The sequence below is a fragment of the Equus asinus genome, chromosome 23 (assembly GCF_041296235.1).
Source record: "Equus asinus isolate D_3611 breed Donkey chromosome 23, EquAss-T2T_v2, whole genome shotgun sequence".
In the NCBI taxonomy this organism is placed as follows: Eukaryota; Metazoa; Chordata; class Mammalia; order Perissodactyla; family Equidae; genus Equus; species Equus asinus.
The window spans coordinates 38,037,803-38,055,342 of NC_091812.1; the positions used below are offsets into that span (position 1 = coordinate 38,037,803).

Here is a 17,540-nt window from a genome sequence, read left to right on the forward strand (position 1 = left end):
TCTATCACAACTCTGCATTTTAGATCTGTCCCTATCCCATTCTTACCCCAGAAGCCATAATCCCCACTTTCTCCAAAGAGCTTGGAAATAATTTTTTCATTGACCTGCAATTCAGTTCAATTCAACAGAGTCTATTATGTACCTTTTCTGTGTCAAACACTCTGCTGTGTTCAGGAAATATAATGATAAATAAGTCATAAGCTCTCTCTCCAAGGAGCTTACAAGATAATGGAGTAAAGGGGACATCAGTAAATAATTATAATAATCTTGATTGGTCCTAGATGGCATGCCCAAATGCTTGTGGCAGCATAGAATAATTTATTTTTGAGAAATGGTGGCCAAGGTTGGGGAGGGCAAATGTTTTGGGAGAAAACTTCAGAGAGCAGGAGAGCATTGGAATGAATCTACTGGAGCTTTCTTATCTCTTTGCTTTGGTTTCATGCTTCCTGGTGTGTGTAAGGCAGCTCTTTGCCTAAAACAAGAGGTAAACAACATAGAGATGGATAAACCAGATTACATGAAATGGGTCCAGAGTGCTGAGGATATTAAGTATCATGGATATTTAAATATGTGAAGAAATAATCTCTGTAATATGTCTGAAATTGGCTAATTCCCCTTTAAGTAGAACTTGTCTTCCTTTGAGTGGGAAATGTCTGTCTTTGCATATATACACACACCAACTTCTATAGCAAATTGCTTAACATTACCTGTTGTGTGTGCAAGCAAAAATGTAGGGATTTGCAACCTATTGCTGAAAGAATTTTAACCAAAATTTCAGAAAGTTTTGAACTTCTAGGTAATGTGTGAAATAATGGAATACACATGTGGGAAGAAACACAAAAGGAGTGTATTTGAGTCTCCACTTTCTCCTTACCAAGAAGAAAGTGATGACCTTAACCAGAGTGTGCAAGGGAATAGCCTGAGTAGGGTGTGGCCAGTGTCTTTACATCTATGTAGGTTGGTCTGTATGGCGATGTCCACTTCTTGATTTAGGTGCCAACACTCTCCTCTGCATTTGGTTCTCAAAGTGTGGTCCCATCCAGCAGCATCAGCATCACCTGGGAGGTTGTTAGAAATGCAGACTCTTAGGCCCCACCCCAGACCTGATGCATCAGAATGTGTGTTTTATCCAGATCCTCACCCAATTCAAATGCACGTTAAAGTCTGACAATCACTGTGTTACCTCATTCACACTTCACAACAGCCACACAGGGTTCTCAGTTCTTGGCCTCCCAGTACACAGGAACACCTGGAGAAATCCCTTGCAGTGCGTGCCTTCATGTGTGTCAAGTATAATAGTTAAAAGAGAGTGCCCTAGATTGTATTTACTTACATTTTCTCCCCCACCACAAAGGTGCACCACACACATTTTGAGAAGTAAATCAATAAAAATGGTTTCTCTTATTAAAATTTCTCCTTTGACCCTCTCCCAACACACACACACACACACACACACACACACACACAACTCATTACCAACATTTAAATACCAACTATAAAGCCGGTGGTCAGGGAGGGGGACACTGTCAGAGGGGCACCTGATTTGTCTTGGAGGAATGAAGAAAAACTTAAGTTACTGTAAACAGATTGTAGCGAGAAGGGAGGCCTGGTTAGCTCCTACTCTTTTATTGTTTGTTGCTGTTGTTTTTTCTTTTAAATGTTACCCTGTCGGTGGAATGGAACTGCCAAACGACCTCTACGCCCACAGAGGGAAATAAACAGAGAGCAGGACAGGAGCACCAGCAGCCTAACACTTCTTCCTTAAGTCCCATGACACTTCTGTTCTAAACTAGGTTTCTATGGAAAAGGTTATGTATATAGAATGTGAAAAGCCCAAGCCACCAACAGCAAATTTCATTCCCTCTCTTTCTCAAAACCTCTCTCCCTACTCTTTCTTCTTAAAGCAGTTTTATTTATTTCCGAAAGGGAGAACCGAATACTGAGGAACTACTGGGAGAAGCCCATCTCCCCGACAGGAGTCAGCCCCGTCAGCTTTCGACAAGCATCCTGTCGGCTGAGGTCCACTGTCCATTTGCTATTGGTATGTGGGAATCCTGGGGCTCTCAGGCTCCTCTTGATGTGAGGGTCACGATTCTGGCTTTCAGGGCAGCCCAAGTTGTGAGGCTGCCATGAGTACCTTTTAGAGCATCTGCCAGGATCTCAGAGATCCCCATTTGTTGCTCCTTCACTCATTTGGGGGTCCCAGTTAACTAATATACCAAGGGCCGGGACTAATTGATCAGATGAGGGGTGGGGGTACCTGAGCCAAAATGGGCCCTCCGAAGCCTTCTTTGTGGATTTGAAATCCAGATTGATAGGATATATATCTACATCTTTGTCTATGTTTCTATCTATATCTATATCTACGTATACATCTGTATCTCTCTCTCTCATCTATGATCTATCTACCTATTGTAGAGAGAGACTGGCTGATTTACTCTCTTTTCTCTCTTTATGCTGGTAAAACATAAGCCTTGGAGTGCAGGATGCGCATCATTTGCCAGTTACGTGGATCAGAGAAGCAGAGGAGGCAGTTCTGCAGAGCTAGAATAGAACAGCCAGACCAAAATGAGTGGAGATGAAAGATGAGGGAGAGAGGGAGCTAGGTTAGCATTTCAGTTCCATTCCTGATATCTCTTTGCATTTGTACCCTGTGTCTTTTCAATAACCTTCCTTCACTACTTCAGCAGGCTCAGGTCAGCTTTCGTTACTGAAAAACAAAGCAGTTGCTGCTTTCCGTCTGGCTGTGCAGAATTGTCCTTTCAGCCTTCAACAGCTTGACTTTACCCCCCAGGACTCTGTTCTCTGCTCCAGTCCTGAGGTTGCACCCGGGGCAGTAAGGCCAAGATTGGAAGTCTTGGTATTGTTCTGTGCAGCTGCAGCCTCTGGGTGCAGCTCATGCAGGCTCAGCTCTGCCCGCATGAGCCCTGTGGATCCCATGCTTCAAGATGGCATGTCCCACTGACCTCAGAGCTCTCCTGGAGCCTCTTTCAGGCAGCACAGAAGGTGATCTTGTCACAAGACTCTTCCTAGATCTGCCTTTTTGGTGACTCATTAATAGCAACAACCTGCAGGTGGACTGACTTTGGCAGCAAAGCCCTTCATGGCCTGGGAAGGTGAGCAACAATTTCATAGCAAACCTTCCAGTGAACGCAGCTGGGCTGAGGAGGGAAATGACCCAAGAGGGAAATCCATCATGGATGCTGGAGAAAATGCTGGACTAGGAAGCCAAGTGACAGCACAAAAGCATGTCAGAGCTGTACAGACCATCTGCTTCAGCAACTTGAACTTTACAGGTGAGGAAGGGAAACCAACGTTTATTAAGGGCCAGCATGTGACAGGCATGTGAATCCCAAAGAACTCTGTCATTCAGGTGCGATCCTCATTGAATAGATGAAGAAACTGAGGTTCAGAGTGTCAAATAATTTGCTTAAGTGGTGAAGATGGAGTGGATTCCGAGGCTATCTCACTCCAGAGCTCAAGCTAGTCAGAAGTAACTTGGCCATAGTCACCCAGCTAGAGCTTGGTCTCAGGACTTCCAGAATAGTGCTCATTGCATCTCAGCATGCGGCCTCAATGACGGTGTAATTTGCATGGCTGGAACAGCACTGATCTCAGGTCAGACGGTCAGAGCCCAGCCAGGCAGCCTGAGATCAACTTTGAAGAGAATGGAGCAGAGCCCAGGATTTCCCATAGCAGCTTTGCTTCCACCATGGGCTGTGAGCAAGTCTGCCCAATAATAGCTCAGCACAGCTAAGTTAGGTTTTCAATAAGGGCTAAGGTCCTAGAAGGAATGGGGACAGAGGAAAAGAAGTGATCGCAGAGGAAACAGAAGAGCCCAGGCTGCTTGTTCTAGTCATCTCACTTACTATCTATTACCCTGGACAAACTACTAATTCTGCATCTTGGTTTCTCTGTGGTATCAAAGAAGGCACCCAGACTAGATAGCGTTCAGTGACTGAGGTCTGGATTTCTCAGGCAGCCATGGGGGCCTGGAGAACAAATGGGCCTCTTCCACCATGGGCCCTGGGCCTCAGACAGAAACACTTTCTGCCAGCCTTTTGAAAGTCTAAGCAGAAGTGAGTACAGGGTCCTTGCCAGGGAGAAGAGAGAAGATCATTTGGAACTGATGATGGAAGACCCAGCTGGGTGGTTGGGCTACACAGATGTGCCCCACAGTACCCCAGGGAGACTGTTAGCTTAATGTGCAATGCAGATGTGCAGGAGGGGTGAGGGGCACTCCAAAAAGCAACTCTTCAGTGTAATTGCTCACGCAATATACACGGGAAACACAGAGGACCAAGCTGTGCAGATATTCCATGTACCGTACATGGGACACGGTCTACAGATGTTCACGGTGGACTGAAGAGCACAGCCAAGTGAGGAAGCTCTTGGATTAGAAATTACAATGCATTATTTTGTTTTGAAAAGAATCAGACTACAACAAATGTTTGCACTGCACACTATTTGCTGTCTGGCAACTGTCAAGGTATTTGTTGATTGCCCTTGCTCTGACATTCCTTAAAGAGATTTCATGGACCTTCACATCTCCACTGCTCACCTTCTCTCCTGGTACTTTGGGGGTCTGACTCCAGGCTCTAAGAATCCTCCCAGGCCCACCTCTAACATTTACAGGGCCCGGGGCAAGATTGCGAATGCAGGCCCACAAACTCAGAGATCAAAATATTTAAAAATTCCAAAGAAAGCTAAAAGAACATTACATAAAGTATATTCTCTCCTCTTAACAAATATACTTTCATAACAACCTGCAAGGCCAGGTCTGATGTCGAATGATCAGAGATCCCTTGTATTTCTTGGCCAGAACTTGGTGGCACCAGGAGAACCAGTCCCTGGCCTCCTGCCTACGACCTACCCTTCTTCTCTTCAAACCCCTGGTTCCATCTTCAGCCATGAGGAGGCTTCATGTTCACATATGGACAGTCCAGTGTCCATATCCAACTCCATCTGCAATTCCACAAATAGCCATCCCCTGGTCACCCCTCAGGCCTAGAGATGTATGCATAGACCTGATCCCCTCTTGGGGGGTTGGGCTTGAGAGAAGCCTGTGCTGTCCTTGGAAGCAGCGTGGGACCATCTGGACAGAGCATTCTGAGGTCACACACATCCAGAGTGGGTCTAGAAGTGGAGGGAGAGTGGGTTTTAGCTGGAGACATCCTTTTGGTCACATGAGCTCCTCACTCTGTGGGGTGGGGCATGGCTGGAGCATCGTCAGAGTGGAGCCTTTGAAGCACACGGCTCAGCATAGGAGGTCCTCTTATTTGCTTCTAAAGGAAATTTTATCTTTGCTGATGGCCTCTGGAAGATGCCAGAGAGACAGGTGTGTGTACTATGAGTTGCTCTGAACTGAAGATAAAGACAGCCCTTTGCAGGCAGTATCATCTGGAGGATTTTATGACCTGCTTGTGCTCCAGGCTAGCTCATTTCCTTTCCACTTCCATGGGCTTATCTCAGAATTGTGTTCCTTGCTGTGGTCTCCTCACAAATGATCATCCTACTCTGGGTACAGGATCAGTAATTTTTAAAAGGTAGCAGCCACTCTTTAGCAAATACTTTGCCTGTACCTGGGACTGAGCCAGATGGTCTGTGTACTTACCTCATTGCCTGTGAGATGAGCATGATTATTCCACTGGAAGAAGAACTTACTTCTGATGATGCAAAGTGTGTAAATGACAGAGAACAAGGTCTACCTGACACCAAAGCCTGTGACCTTCCTTGATGCCTCCCCAGATGAGAGAAGAGTCAATAGGTCATCTACCTCCCCATCCCTCTCAAAATTTCTCACCACTGTTCCCCAGGGAGTATGGTAGCCTTGAGAGAAAATATTCCACTCTTGAAATACTGAAATCCCAGTGACTCTGTGTTTATGTGTGTGTGTGTGTGTGTTTGTGTGTGTTAGAGCTAGCAGGGGAAGGGCTGAGTCAGAAATCCATTTTCAATAGTGTGTGCCCAATAAAGTAAACTTGGAAACATCACGATGGGGGACCTATGCTTTTCCCCCGTGCCCTAGGCGGCAGGCACAGAGATTTGCTGCTCAGAACCCCAGCTACATGGTGTGTGGTTAGCTGACAGTGTTAACTTCTTCAGGGTCTGCCTCAGCTTTCTAGCTCTCTCAAAGGAACTTAGCCAATGAATGACCAAGACAGTGATATCCAAGACACAGCCTTCTCAGGGTGGGCTTCAGCAAGGGGGTGAGACAAAAGCCTAGCTATTTCCGCTCAGCTGGATCTCTTGCACTGGATAAGAGCAGTCTTAGGTCCAGAGCACTGACAGAGCCTCTGTCACGTTGGCATCACAGTCTGATGGCATCCCCTGCCCAGTCCTGCTTTTGCCCTTTTTCCTTTCACAGGTGTTTCTCTCTCCAATAATTTTTTTGCCCTCTCAACTGTCTCAGCATCTGCTTCCTGGAGAACCCAAGCGTCAACATCCTCCCAGAGTGTCATACTTCACAGACAACCAAAATAAACAATTCAAAACAGCAGGCCGCTAGAATATAACGCCAGGAGGACAGGGATGATGGCTTAGTTTCATTTCTGCATTATCCCCAGCATCTAGAATAGTAATTGGTACAGAGTGTTGGGGATGGAGTTAGTAAACAATTGTTGAATGAATGAATGAACCCAGCTGTCTGCATTTGCTGACAATGGGACGGCCGGGTCGAGGCTGGTGCTTCTTCTATCCCCTCTAGTTCACCACGTCCTCCTCCCACCACACTGACCTCCAGCCCCCTCCTTCCTCCTTCCTTTCTCTCCCTCAACTACTGAGCATTCATGCTGGGCCCCACGCTCCATGCTCAGGACTACCTTCTGCAGTTGCTCCAAACCGCCTTGCCATCTCCTCTCTGCTTCTCATCCTCTTCTGCTTTCTTAGCAAGCCGGTTCCACAGCAGAGGCTCTGCTCTCACCTGCCCCCAGAGTGGGCATTCCCAAAGAGCATCCCAAGGAACACTTGCCTAACAAGGCGCTTACTTTTTAAGTGGTTTTCTAGGTGTCAGGCACCCTATTAGATACTCTCTTTACACTATGTTTTTGGTGTGTGTGGTAAAATACACATAACATAAAATTTACCATTTTAACCATTTTTAAGCATACAGTTTTAGTGGCACTAAGTACATTGTTGTGCAACCATCACCACTATCCACCCACAGAACTTTTTCATCATCCTAAGCAGAAGCTGGACCCTTTAAACAATAACTCCTCATCCCCTCCTGCCCCAGCCCTTGGTAACCTCTATTCTGCTTTCTGTCTGTATGAATTGGCCTATTCTAGATACTTCGGGTAAGTGGAATAATACAATATTTGTCCTTTTGTGTCTGGCTTATTTCACTTAGCATAATGTTTTCAGAGTCCATCCATGTTGTGGCATGTGTCAGAATTTCCTTCCTAAGGCTGGATGATAGTTCATTGTATGGATAGACCACACTCTGTTTATCCATTTAACAGTTGACAGACATTTGAGTTGTTTCTACACCTTGGCTATTGTGAATAATGCTGCTAGGAACATACGAGTACAAGTATCTGGTTTTAGTCCCTTTTTTCAATTCTTTTGAGTATATTCATGAGTGGAATTGCCAGATCACATGGTAACTGTATTTTTAATTTTTTGAGGACCTGCCAAACTGTTTTCCACAGTGCTACCAAGGTACTTTTTGGAAAAAGGGTTAGGTGGTCCACAAACTTCATCCTTGAACTCTTTCTTGGAGAGTCACAGTGCACTTTAGCACAGTAAAGGCTCTGAGAAGTCCCAAAGTAAAGAATCTGTGTAACTTTGACCCACCATTCCCTAAACTAGTTTGAACAGTGGAACACTTTTTTGCCAAGTAACTGGTAACATACCATCCTCTGCTGGCTTGGGAAAGAACACTCTGAGCTCGCAGGCCTACGCAGAAAGGGCTGGGGCTCAGGACGGGTGCAGGATCACTCAGCCCAGAGATGAGACCACCTTGAACACTCCAACTAGCCTGTTGGGTGATCCTGGCAAGTTACTTTCGTCCTCCTGGTGGCTCTGCACATGCTCTGTCCTCTGCTTGGTCCACCCTTCCTCTGCTTCTTTGCTCCTTAAGATTAACTTAACCTTCAGGACTAGCTTAGGCACTCAGCCCTTTTGTCAGGAAACTCTGACCCTGCTCTCTTGTCTCCCCAGGCAGGGGTTGGAAGCCCCTCTTCCGCTCAGCTCTTATGAAACAGTGTTGTCCTGTTAAATGGCCAGCCTCCTTCCCTATATCAAGAGTGTGTGTCAAATTTAGTTTGTATCAACAATCACCTGAAGAGCTTATTAAAAATGCAGCAGCCACCATTGTACCCCTAAAAACTCAAGCTCAGTAGCTCTTGGGGGTGCATTTGGTGGATCTGGAGTGTGCATTTTTAACAAGTATGCCAGGCAATATTCTCGGGCAGATGATTTTCAAATCCCCCTCTTGTTAGCGCTGTGAGGATAAAGGCCACTTCTACCTCTGTTTATTCTACACAACAAATGTTGAATGAGTGAACAGATGAACAAATGAATGAAAAATGAATGAAACAACCTGTTTCCTACTCTGTAAAAGATGAGGTTGCCCTGGATGTCTTCTAAGCTTTCTCTTGCTTAAACTTCTCTTTATAAAGTTCAGGTTATTTTACCCCAGAAACTGTGTTCCTGGCAGCTTTAATAGCAGAACCATATGCAATACACAAACCTAAGTACACGAAATCACCAGGGAGACCTGCTGAAGAGGATTTAGTCTACACTACTACTTAGCGAATGACCCAGGCTCATGCATAACCATCCTTTTGAAACTATCAATTTAATCGCAAGCTAGAGATACAAAGAGAGGCACACGCTTGTGCCCATGTGAATTCAGTCTCATTCTCTCTCACAAGTCAGGGCTGACAAACCCCTAAATTTGGGGTTTAGGGAGCTAGGCATTATAGGAAGGCAGGGGCCAGAGAAGGTGCTGGGGTGTTGAGCAGCTCCCTTGCTGCATGGAGGGGCACAGACCGTTAGCACTGTCAGGGCCCCCTGACTCGGCTCCGACCATTTCTCGGAGGAGACTTTGAAGATAAAACCCTGACTCTCCTCTCCCTGAGAACCCTCCAGGTTTTGAGAGGCAGCTCCAGCTTCTCACAAGAGCCACGGCCTGAGAAAAATGAATTCTCCCATTACTTATAACCTCTCAGCATTTCAGAGGAAAAGGTTGACTATGGCTGCCAAGAGCCAGTAAATATTTGGTTAGCTTGGAAAGAATGGGTGCTCATTTTCCAATTCTCACAGATTTCTCTGTGCCCAGTTCTTTTATTAAAAACTTCAAATCCAGAGATAAAGTCGAATGGCTCTCCAGGCTCTAAGCATTCATCTGTATCCCAGGGAGCAGAACCCAGAATCTCAACAAAGAAAAGCTTAATCAATAGAACTCATGAATTTCCTCTGGGAGCAGGACCCAACGTAGCTGAAGCATAAGCAGAGGGGCTCCTAACTGTGGTTTTCTTTGGGTGGATATTTATGGGGAAGGGCTGGAGAATGTTCCCTAAGTTGGCTAAGGTCAGCACATTATGGCCAAAGAGACGAATCCTGCTTGCTGCCTTTTTTGTTTGTTTTTGTACAGCCTGTGAATTAAGCATGTTTTGTACATTTTTTAAACATTGAGAAAAATATCAAAAGAATAAAAATATTTCATGACATCTGAAAATCATTCAAATTTGTGTCTATAAAGTTTTATTGGAACACGGCCACACCCAGTTGTTTGCATTTGTCTACAGCCACTTTTGAGCTATGATGACAGAATTAAGTAGTTGAGATAGAGAACATATGGCCCTCAAAGTCTAAAATATGTCCTATTTGGCCCTTTAGAGAAAAAGTTTGCAGACCCCTAGAGTAGGGAATGTAAGACTTGGCCTTCACTGGTATTTGAAGTAAAAACTATAAAATATATATGCACGGTTAAGTAATTATAAAGTAAACCTCTGTGTAACCTAACACGTGGGTCAAGGAATAAAACATTGTTGGTCAGCACCCCAGATTCCTGTGTGCCCTTTCTTCCTGACTAGTTAATCATTAACTGGACCTTTGTGATAATATCTTCCTTGCTGTTCTTTATACTTCTACCACCTAAACTTTGTAATTAAATTTTGCTTGTTTTTGAACAGTATATAAATAGAGCAACATTGCACATTTGCTTTTGCGTCTTGCTTCTCTCTCTCAACACAGTTTGTGGGACTCTACTCTGAGTTATTGCCTGTGGCTGTAGTTCTGTCACTGCCTTGGCTGCATGGCATTTCACTATATTAGTTTAGCTCAGTTCATTTATTCATGTTACTGTTGATGGACAGTTGGGTCATTTCCAGCTTTTGGCTATTGTGAATAGCATTGCTGTGAACATCTTGTATCTGAACCATCATTGATGTATGAAAGAGTCTCTCTTGAGAAAGGAGTGGAATTGTTGGATCATAGGATATGTGCATCTTCAGCTCTACCAGTTAATGCTGAACTCTTCTCCAAAGACATGGGACCAAATTACACCCCCAGCAACTGCTTCCTTTTAGGGAGTAGAGAAGTTCCTTGTGTCTTGTCAATCAGCACTATTTCCATCTCTCAACCCTGAACCAAATAGTTCTGCTGCCTGCCACCCAGTACCCTGAAGAGCCAGACAAGGTGCATGGAAGCCATCATCCCCTTTGCTTTGTATCTTCGCTTAATAGAATTCTCAAGTCTTAAAAATGTAGCGAGCAAACAGTCAACTTTCTAAGAACGATCCTTGAGATAGTGTGATGTTTTTTAGATGCATGTGCTTGGCTAACAGGCCAGCCAGGTGTGAGAATATCCTGACCACCCTCTCCCTCCCCTCCCCACCCTCCCAAGGATGGGAGCTGAGGAAGGAAGCTCATCATAGCTAATGGGTCAGGTGGCCTTCCAAAGCCTGCAGGGTGGACAGGATGGGAAATCAGGGAAATGGCAACTGCCCCTCTCTCCTTTGGGAAATCAGAGGATTTCAAAGGTGAGGATATCAGCTCACGGGAAGCCGATGCTTGTGTCTTTCTCTGCAGGGCTTTAGGAAAACAGGGCAGAAAACGCCCACTCCTCCCACGGCCAGCGTGCCGAAACCCCATCACTTGGAGGACCCAGCACCAGAGGCATTTCTGAAGCATGATGTAGCACTACATTGAGAAGGCACAAATAAACCCCAAACCCGAGCACACATTTATCCAGTTTGTGAAGCGGATTAATAGAATAACCAATAAAACATGTATAAAAGCTTTAATTAAATCTGATGAAATAAAACTTCATGTTTTATTTATGGACACTCCCAACATGTAAAGGATTCAGGGACACATTCATTTTTACTGCCATTTCGTCCTCATATCTATAATTAAATCCAGGCTGCAGCTCTGGCCCAAAGCAATGCGGCATTTTAAAGCTGGCCTTGGACACGCCCTCCCCCACCCCCATCTGCTTTTAATTATAATTACCATCCCAATATGAAGGAGGCTGATGGTAAAACAACACAAAATAATAAAACAAACAAACGAAAAATGGTTGTTGCCATTGTGTTTTAAAACGACATGCTGAAGGAGGATTTCGGGCAAGTGGACGTATCCTCTATTTCCAGTTTTATTCTGTACCAAGTGCACAATCCCTTCATTTTACTTTTGACATAAAAAAAGGACTTCATGAAACAAGACAAAATAACTTATGATTATATGAAACATAACTGTGACAAATCACAAAACTATACATATTAATAGAAAAAAAGTGTACCTAATTCTTTAAAAGATTTATGACAATAAGCACCAGATGTGCCCCTAGAGTAAAATCGGCCCCATATCCAGTATGATATATGCAGTTCATTTCTCTACGTGAGTGTATATAACTATGTACAAGAGTCTGTGTGATTTATGGGAAACAGATTTCCACTTTTTCCCCCCAAAGTGCTTTATGTCAGCAACATTACACAGGATGCTCTGCTGTCTGTACAAAATAAATCTCTTCTTTTTTACACTCGCCATTTCTCCAATGAGTGTCTTTTTTTCTTGCTTTATCTTTTGCACACACACACACAAAAAATGTAACCGCAGAAATTCCACACCACCAACAGAAAGTGCCATTAAAAAATGCTGCTATAAAATGACATGGTCAAAACAGTCAAATAAAATACCAGATTATTAAATTGGACATTTACAATCACTATTCCTTATACTTCAAGGCAACTGGAACGCCAAGGTTCTTGGATGGAGGGGGTGAACATGGACCGCTGTTCTGATGCACGAATGTGCTGGCCTTCTGGTAATCTGAGAACAACAGAACCAACACTCTGTTTTATCAGTGGAAACTGTGCCGAGATCCACTGAAGACCTTTTGCCCATTTTAGAATCACCTATGTAATTTGAGGGAGATACAGGTAAAGGGAGACACCCCTCAGGACTAGTGAATATTTAAACAGTATTTAACAGCTGATCACAGAGGCTAAATTACAACTGACATTTTGATGCAGTCCCTTTAGGGAATTAAGAATGCAGCAAATGAAATGTCTCTAGGCATACTGATTTTTTTTTTAACGTAATAGGATAATTGGCTTTGGGCTGTGTGTATATTCACAAACACCAGTTTTTTAAAAAAGGGGAATGAGAATCGCTGTTTAGATGTTTATGAAAATGGTTACATCTCAAGACTAAAAAGGCCAGGAAATGGGAGGGAATGAATTTTGAAGTTTCCACTTTTACTGCTACAAACAATGACGAAAGCAAATATAAATCTTCTGCAATGTGAAAGCAGGCTAGGGACACATTGTAAGGTCAGGTGAGATTCTGGAAGCTAAGGACAGTGTGTGTATCTAGAAGGAACCTGAAAGTGTCACGTCCTGAGGCCCTAAGCTCAAGCTTGCAGCCATGGGGAAACTCTAAGGGGTATGTGAGGGGCGCTGGGCCTGGCAGGCTGTGCTGGGCCCTGCTTCCTGCCTGTTCCCTCTGCTAATGTTAAGGCCCCCCGGGGGCCGGCCCGAATTCCTGCTGAGGAAGGAGCCCCTGCAGGTACTGCTGCCGCCTGGCCCCTCTGGTTCCCTCCAGCCACAATGAGGCAAGAGATGAGCAGGGCCACAGTGAGGCCACAGTTAGACCAGAGACTGACGCTCGGAGTATCTCCTCCAGCCAAAGAGGGAGACGACAGCCTTGGTTTCCGAGGTTCAGCTTCTGGTTTTGTCCTCCTTCCCCTCTTCCACTTTAAATTATATAAAGCCATAAGGCAGGGCTGACGACATCAGCTGCAATAACAACCTTGCCTTTTGCTCTTTTTCTTCCTCATCACGCAAATGAACTATTGTAAAGGCTTCGGTATTTAAGAATGGACAGATTGTCTCTCTAAAGATACCAGAGCTTTCCTTTCTTTCCAGAGTGTGACAAAGGACACACAAAGGATGCCAGTGTTAGCATGCATGTGTCCTTGTTTAGGCCAAGTGACACGACCCACAAAGTCTGCAAGAAAAGGAGGGACTTTACATGAGAGCTCATCTGGAAAGACATCCTGACATGCATCCTTTCGGAAAGCAGAGCAGATCTCTGTCAAGTGAATAACTTTTGCAGACTTGGACGTCTACGTGATAGCTTTTCTCAGATCAGAGCCCTCTAGTTAGAGAAAAGAGACTGACTGAGTGCGCTGTAAAAGTGGCCGCCATGCTTGGTTCTTTATTCACCTTATTCTACTGCCTGTTGGAATGAAGTCCAGAACCAGGCAGAACACTACTGACTGTGCAGCCAGACTGGAAGGACCCATCTGTCAGGATACAAACTGTCACTGGATCCCAAGCCTGACATCAACTTGTTTAATTGTCTCATTGAAGATTGTAATTATCTCAGTCTGACAAATAGCATTGTTTCATTTTTGCTCAGAAAACATTTTTAAAGAGAGAGAAAAGAAACTGTGAAATGTGACAGTACTGGAATGTCAGATTTTACCAGGTGTCTTTGGGGTTTCGCTCATTTTTCTAGTTTATGCCATAGGACTCGGGATCTTTTCAATAGTTTTGTAAAGGTGTCACAGAAAATGGCTTCCTCTTCAGGCTTGATGTCAAATGGCCAAGTGCTCTGTGAAAATTTCAGGCCCTGAAATCAGAGTTTCAGAAAAAAGGTTGCCTTCTTCTGCCCACCTTTCCAGAACTGTTCCCTCTACCTGCCTGAGGCTGGACTTTCCCAAGAGACGATGGTCAGGCAATGGTGGGTGGAGGGCATGTCTGAACCACAGTCAAGAAGAAGGTGAGAACAATCAAAAAGAGGGACAGGAGAAGTACAGGGGACAGAGAGACAGACAGACAGATGAGTAGATAGCCTAATGGAGGTGAGCAGAGGCTGTGAAAAATAACTGGACATCGGGCATCTCTAGTTCGGTTTTCTGAGAGAACCAGGAACACCACTCAGTGGGCCCCTGTTCTCATATCTTCTAGCACGTCTCTGGGCTGAGCACCTAGAGCGGAGGCAAGGGGTGAACAGTCAAGTGACCTTTTCCTTTGAACAAGGTCTTCGAGGTGGAGTCGCCGAACAGTCAACCCTTGAGGGTTCCTGCTACAGGACTGGGAAGCGGGGTGTGCCCCCATTTCCCTCAGGTAGCCGTTGCTAAATGCAAAACTAACATTCCAAGGGTGCTCACAGGTGCTGCGAGGGGGCCACGCAGAGCTATAGCTGTGGCAAAATGCATGTAGTTGGGATGATTAAAATAATTATTTCCATCCAAAGAACAGACCTCTAAATATTTTTTCGTTTTAGAGTAGGTGTAAATAACAAGTCTTTAAAATGAAAGAACTAAGATAGGTTGCTGGAATATAAAATAAGTTGTAGTGCTTTTCAAGGACTGTGCTTGACAGAACCTTAGTTTGTTTTTGGAGAAACACTGAGAAGTGACTGGTTAGCACGGGGGCATCTGAGAGGAGTGAGGCAGCAGCTCACTGGAATGCCAAGCCGGTGCCGGAAACACGGGACTCGGCTGAAAGCAGAGCCCACGCTGTGCTTTGGATGTGGACTTCCCTTGCTGCGCATGGCTCTGCACGGCCAGCAGTGAGGACAGCTGGGCGAGGCAGCTCACTGTGCTTCTGGCAATCTGGGTAAGTCCTTCCTATTTGGAGTTTTCAGCAAGGGTCATCCTCAAACTACATTTTCACATGCACATCATTTCATCGGTGTCCTTTGAGGGCTGACAGCCAGGAAGTAACAGGTATCCGGTAGAGTGAGACTCTAAATTCCCTTTGAAAAGACAGTCCTGCTGGTCACCTGGTCCAGCAAACCCAGAGAGAAAAAGGAGCAATGGCAAACCCTCCAGCAAAGCCCAGCTCTGACCCACTGTCCTGCCTTCCAAAGACACATCTGTGACTCTGCAGGTTCCGCTGATCTGGTTGACATCCCTTTTCACGCAGTCTACGCAGAGAGTATGAAAACAAAAGGCGGTGAGCAACAAACAGGTTTGCCAGTGGTAGTGGGGGCCAGGGGAGCTTTTAGCCTTCGGTATAGACAGAAGAGAGCTGGCTAGGACAGCGGTCCACAGCGCTGATCTGCAAGAACGTGGCGTCTTCAGGCCCGCTGCGAAGAGACTCCCCAAAAAGGCTGGAGGAACCTGAAGGCAAATCGTACACTGGAAGAGAAAGGACACAGGGAGTCATTACCTCCTGCCGAGCCACACCCACCACGTGCGCTACAAATGCAGACTGGGGGATACAGAGGCAACCGCCCTGGGCCAGCCCCTTCAGTGAGTCTCTGGGCCTCAGAAACCTGAGTAGGTGAGGACGCTGACTTGCAGACAGATGTCTAAAATATGACTCAGCACAAAATATGGGCTGAGCAGAAGTAAAAGTAAAGCGTTCTAGGGAAGGATGAGGGTGGCCTCAAAAAGAGGGTGATGTTAAAGTTGAGTCATAAAAATGTATGAGATTCTCACAGATGGAGAGGTGAAGAAAGAACATTCTAGAAGGAGAAAACAGCTCCCTGACAGAGAGAGAGGGGCATGTGGGGCCAAGCATGCTGGCAAAGCTCAGGAGCAGAGCATGTAGGGAGACGTGTGAGGGCAGGTCTGGAGAGTTGGATCAGGCCTAACTCAGGGGGGCTTCGAATGCCATGCTGAGGCAAGTAGACTTTATTCCCTCGGCAATCGGAAACTCTTTAAAGTACTTGAATATGAAAGCAGGTCATTTCATCCTTCATTTTTGGGAAGGCAATGCTCATGGTAGCATGGAGAGCAGCACGGTAAAGATAAGGAGTTGACTCAGGGAGACTTGGAAGGCTATTGTGATAGCCTGGGAAGACACTATGGCACCTGAATTACGGTGACACAAATGGGGCTGGAGAGGAAGATGAAGGTGAGAGACATTTCAGGGGTAGACTCAACAGGATTTGATGTGGTCATGTGCTGGGTCAAGTGTAGTCAGGGTCAGTCACAGGAAAACCCCAGTCTTACCTGCTAATCTGCCCGCGTTTCTAAGTCACAGACACCAACCCACCTGTAATGCCCGAGTGAGTTGAGAAGGCTCTGTGAAAAACATCAAAGCCAGCCTGGCCCATGGACGTGGGGACCAGGCAGTCCTCGAAGGAAGGCACCACACTGCAGGAGGTGCTGGGCGGCACGGTTCTCTGGGAGTCAGGGTAATGCGGAGGGCAGAATGTCTGCAGCTGCCCATAAAATCCTGAAACACAAGCATGGCATTGAGCTACTGCAGGGCACAGGTGCCAAAGATCATTCCAACCCAGCTAGACCCTCACTCAGTCTGTCTTCATATGACATCACGCTGCTGACTGTAAAGCCCACCTGTAAAACCTGAACAAGCATTTGGAATGCACCATTAGAGTAGAAACTCTTCTACCTTCAGGGGCTTTCGAAGCTTGTCGGCGTATGACATTTTTATTCCTGCTCTAATACCTGAAGCTGAAAGCCTTCTTATTTTTGCTAGACTCTCCAAAGAGTCCTGGATACTGAAGGCCCGACCTTCAGAGGACATTCTTACCCCATGCCCTCCCACCAGGTTTTGAATGCATCTTCCTTAACTTCCTTTATCCTATATGCTATTCTGCTTTTCACAATTGGTAAAAATCTGAAGCATGCTCTAAACAAGGCCCACCTTTAAAAAAAAATGCAACATAGATCTCTCCATCCATCTGTCCTTCTATAAATTCATACACATTCATATCTTCCTCATTATGTTGAATAGGTACATAGTATCCCGTAGCACTACAATTTACTTAAATACTATTATGGTTGACCTTTGCAGTAAATGAGGAAATATTTCTTAATATTTGAAAATAATCATCAACATTTTGCTAATCTTGTTTCACTTATCTCTTTCAATGTTTTTCTCACTTGGAGTTTTCCTTGTGGTCCTATGTGGTCCTTTTCTGTGATCCTCCACACCTTCCATGATACCTTACCTTTTCCTTCTTCCTCTTTGCCTCATGATAAATTTAAGTCAAAGAATTATTTCCTTGGAGTATAACATGCTTTGAAAAATGTAGTAATGAAATCTTCATTCAATAGTTTATTGAAGGGAGAACTGCAAACTCTCCATTTTACTGTATCTGTTTCCT

General features: G+C 45.1%; 1 protein-coding gene across 4 annotated transcripts in view; it reads right to left on the reverse strand.

Moving 5' to 3' along the window:
* Positions 1-13,344: 13,344 nt before the first annotated feature.
* GLIS3 (GLIS family zinc finger 3) overlaps positions 13,345-17,540 on the reverse strand; it is a 444,743-nt gene continuing 440,547 nt past the window's right edge. For all 4 annotated transcript variants that reach the window (XM_044756597.2, XM_014827742.3, XM_070495571.1 and 1 more), the window contains 2 exons: positions 16,463-16,645; positions 13,345-15,600 (listed from right to left, as the gene is read on the reverse strand). In XM_044756597.2, coding sequence (XP_044612532.1) covers positions 15,464-15,600; positions 16,463-16,645 — 320 coding nt within the window. In that variant the 3' untranslated portion in view covers positions 13,345-15,463. The remainder of the gene's footprint in view (positions 15,601-16,462; positions 16,646-17,540) is intronic.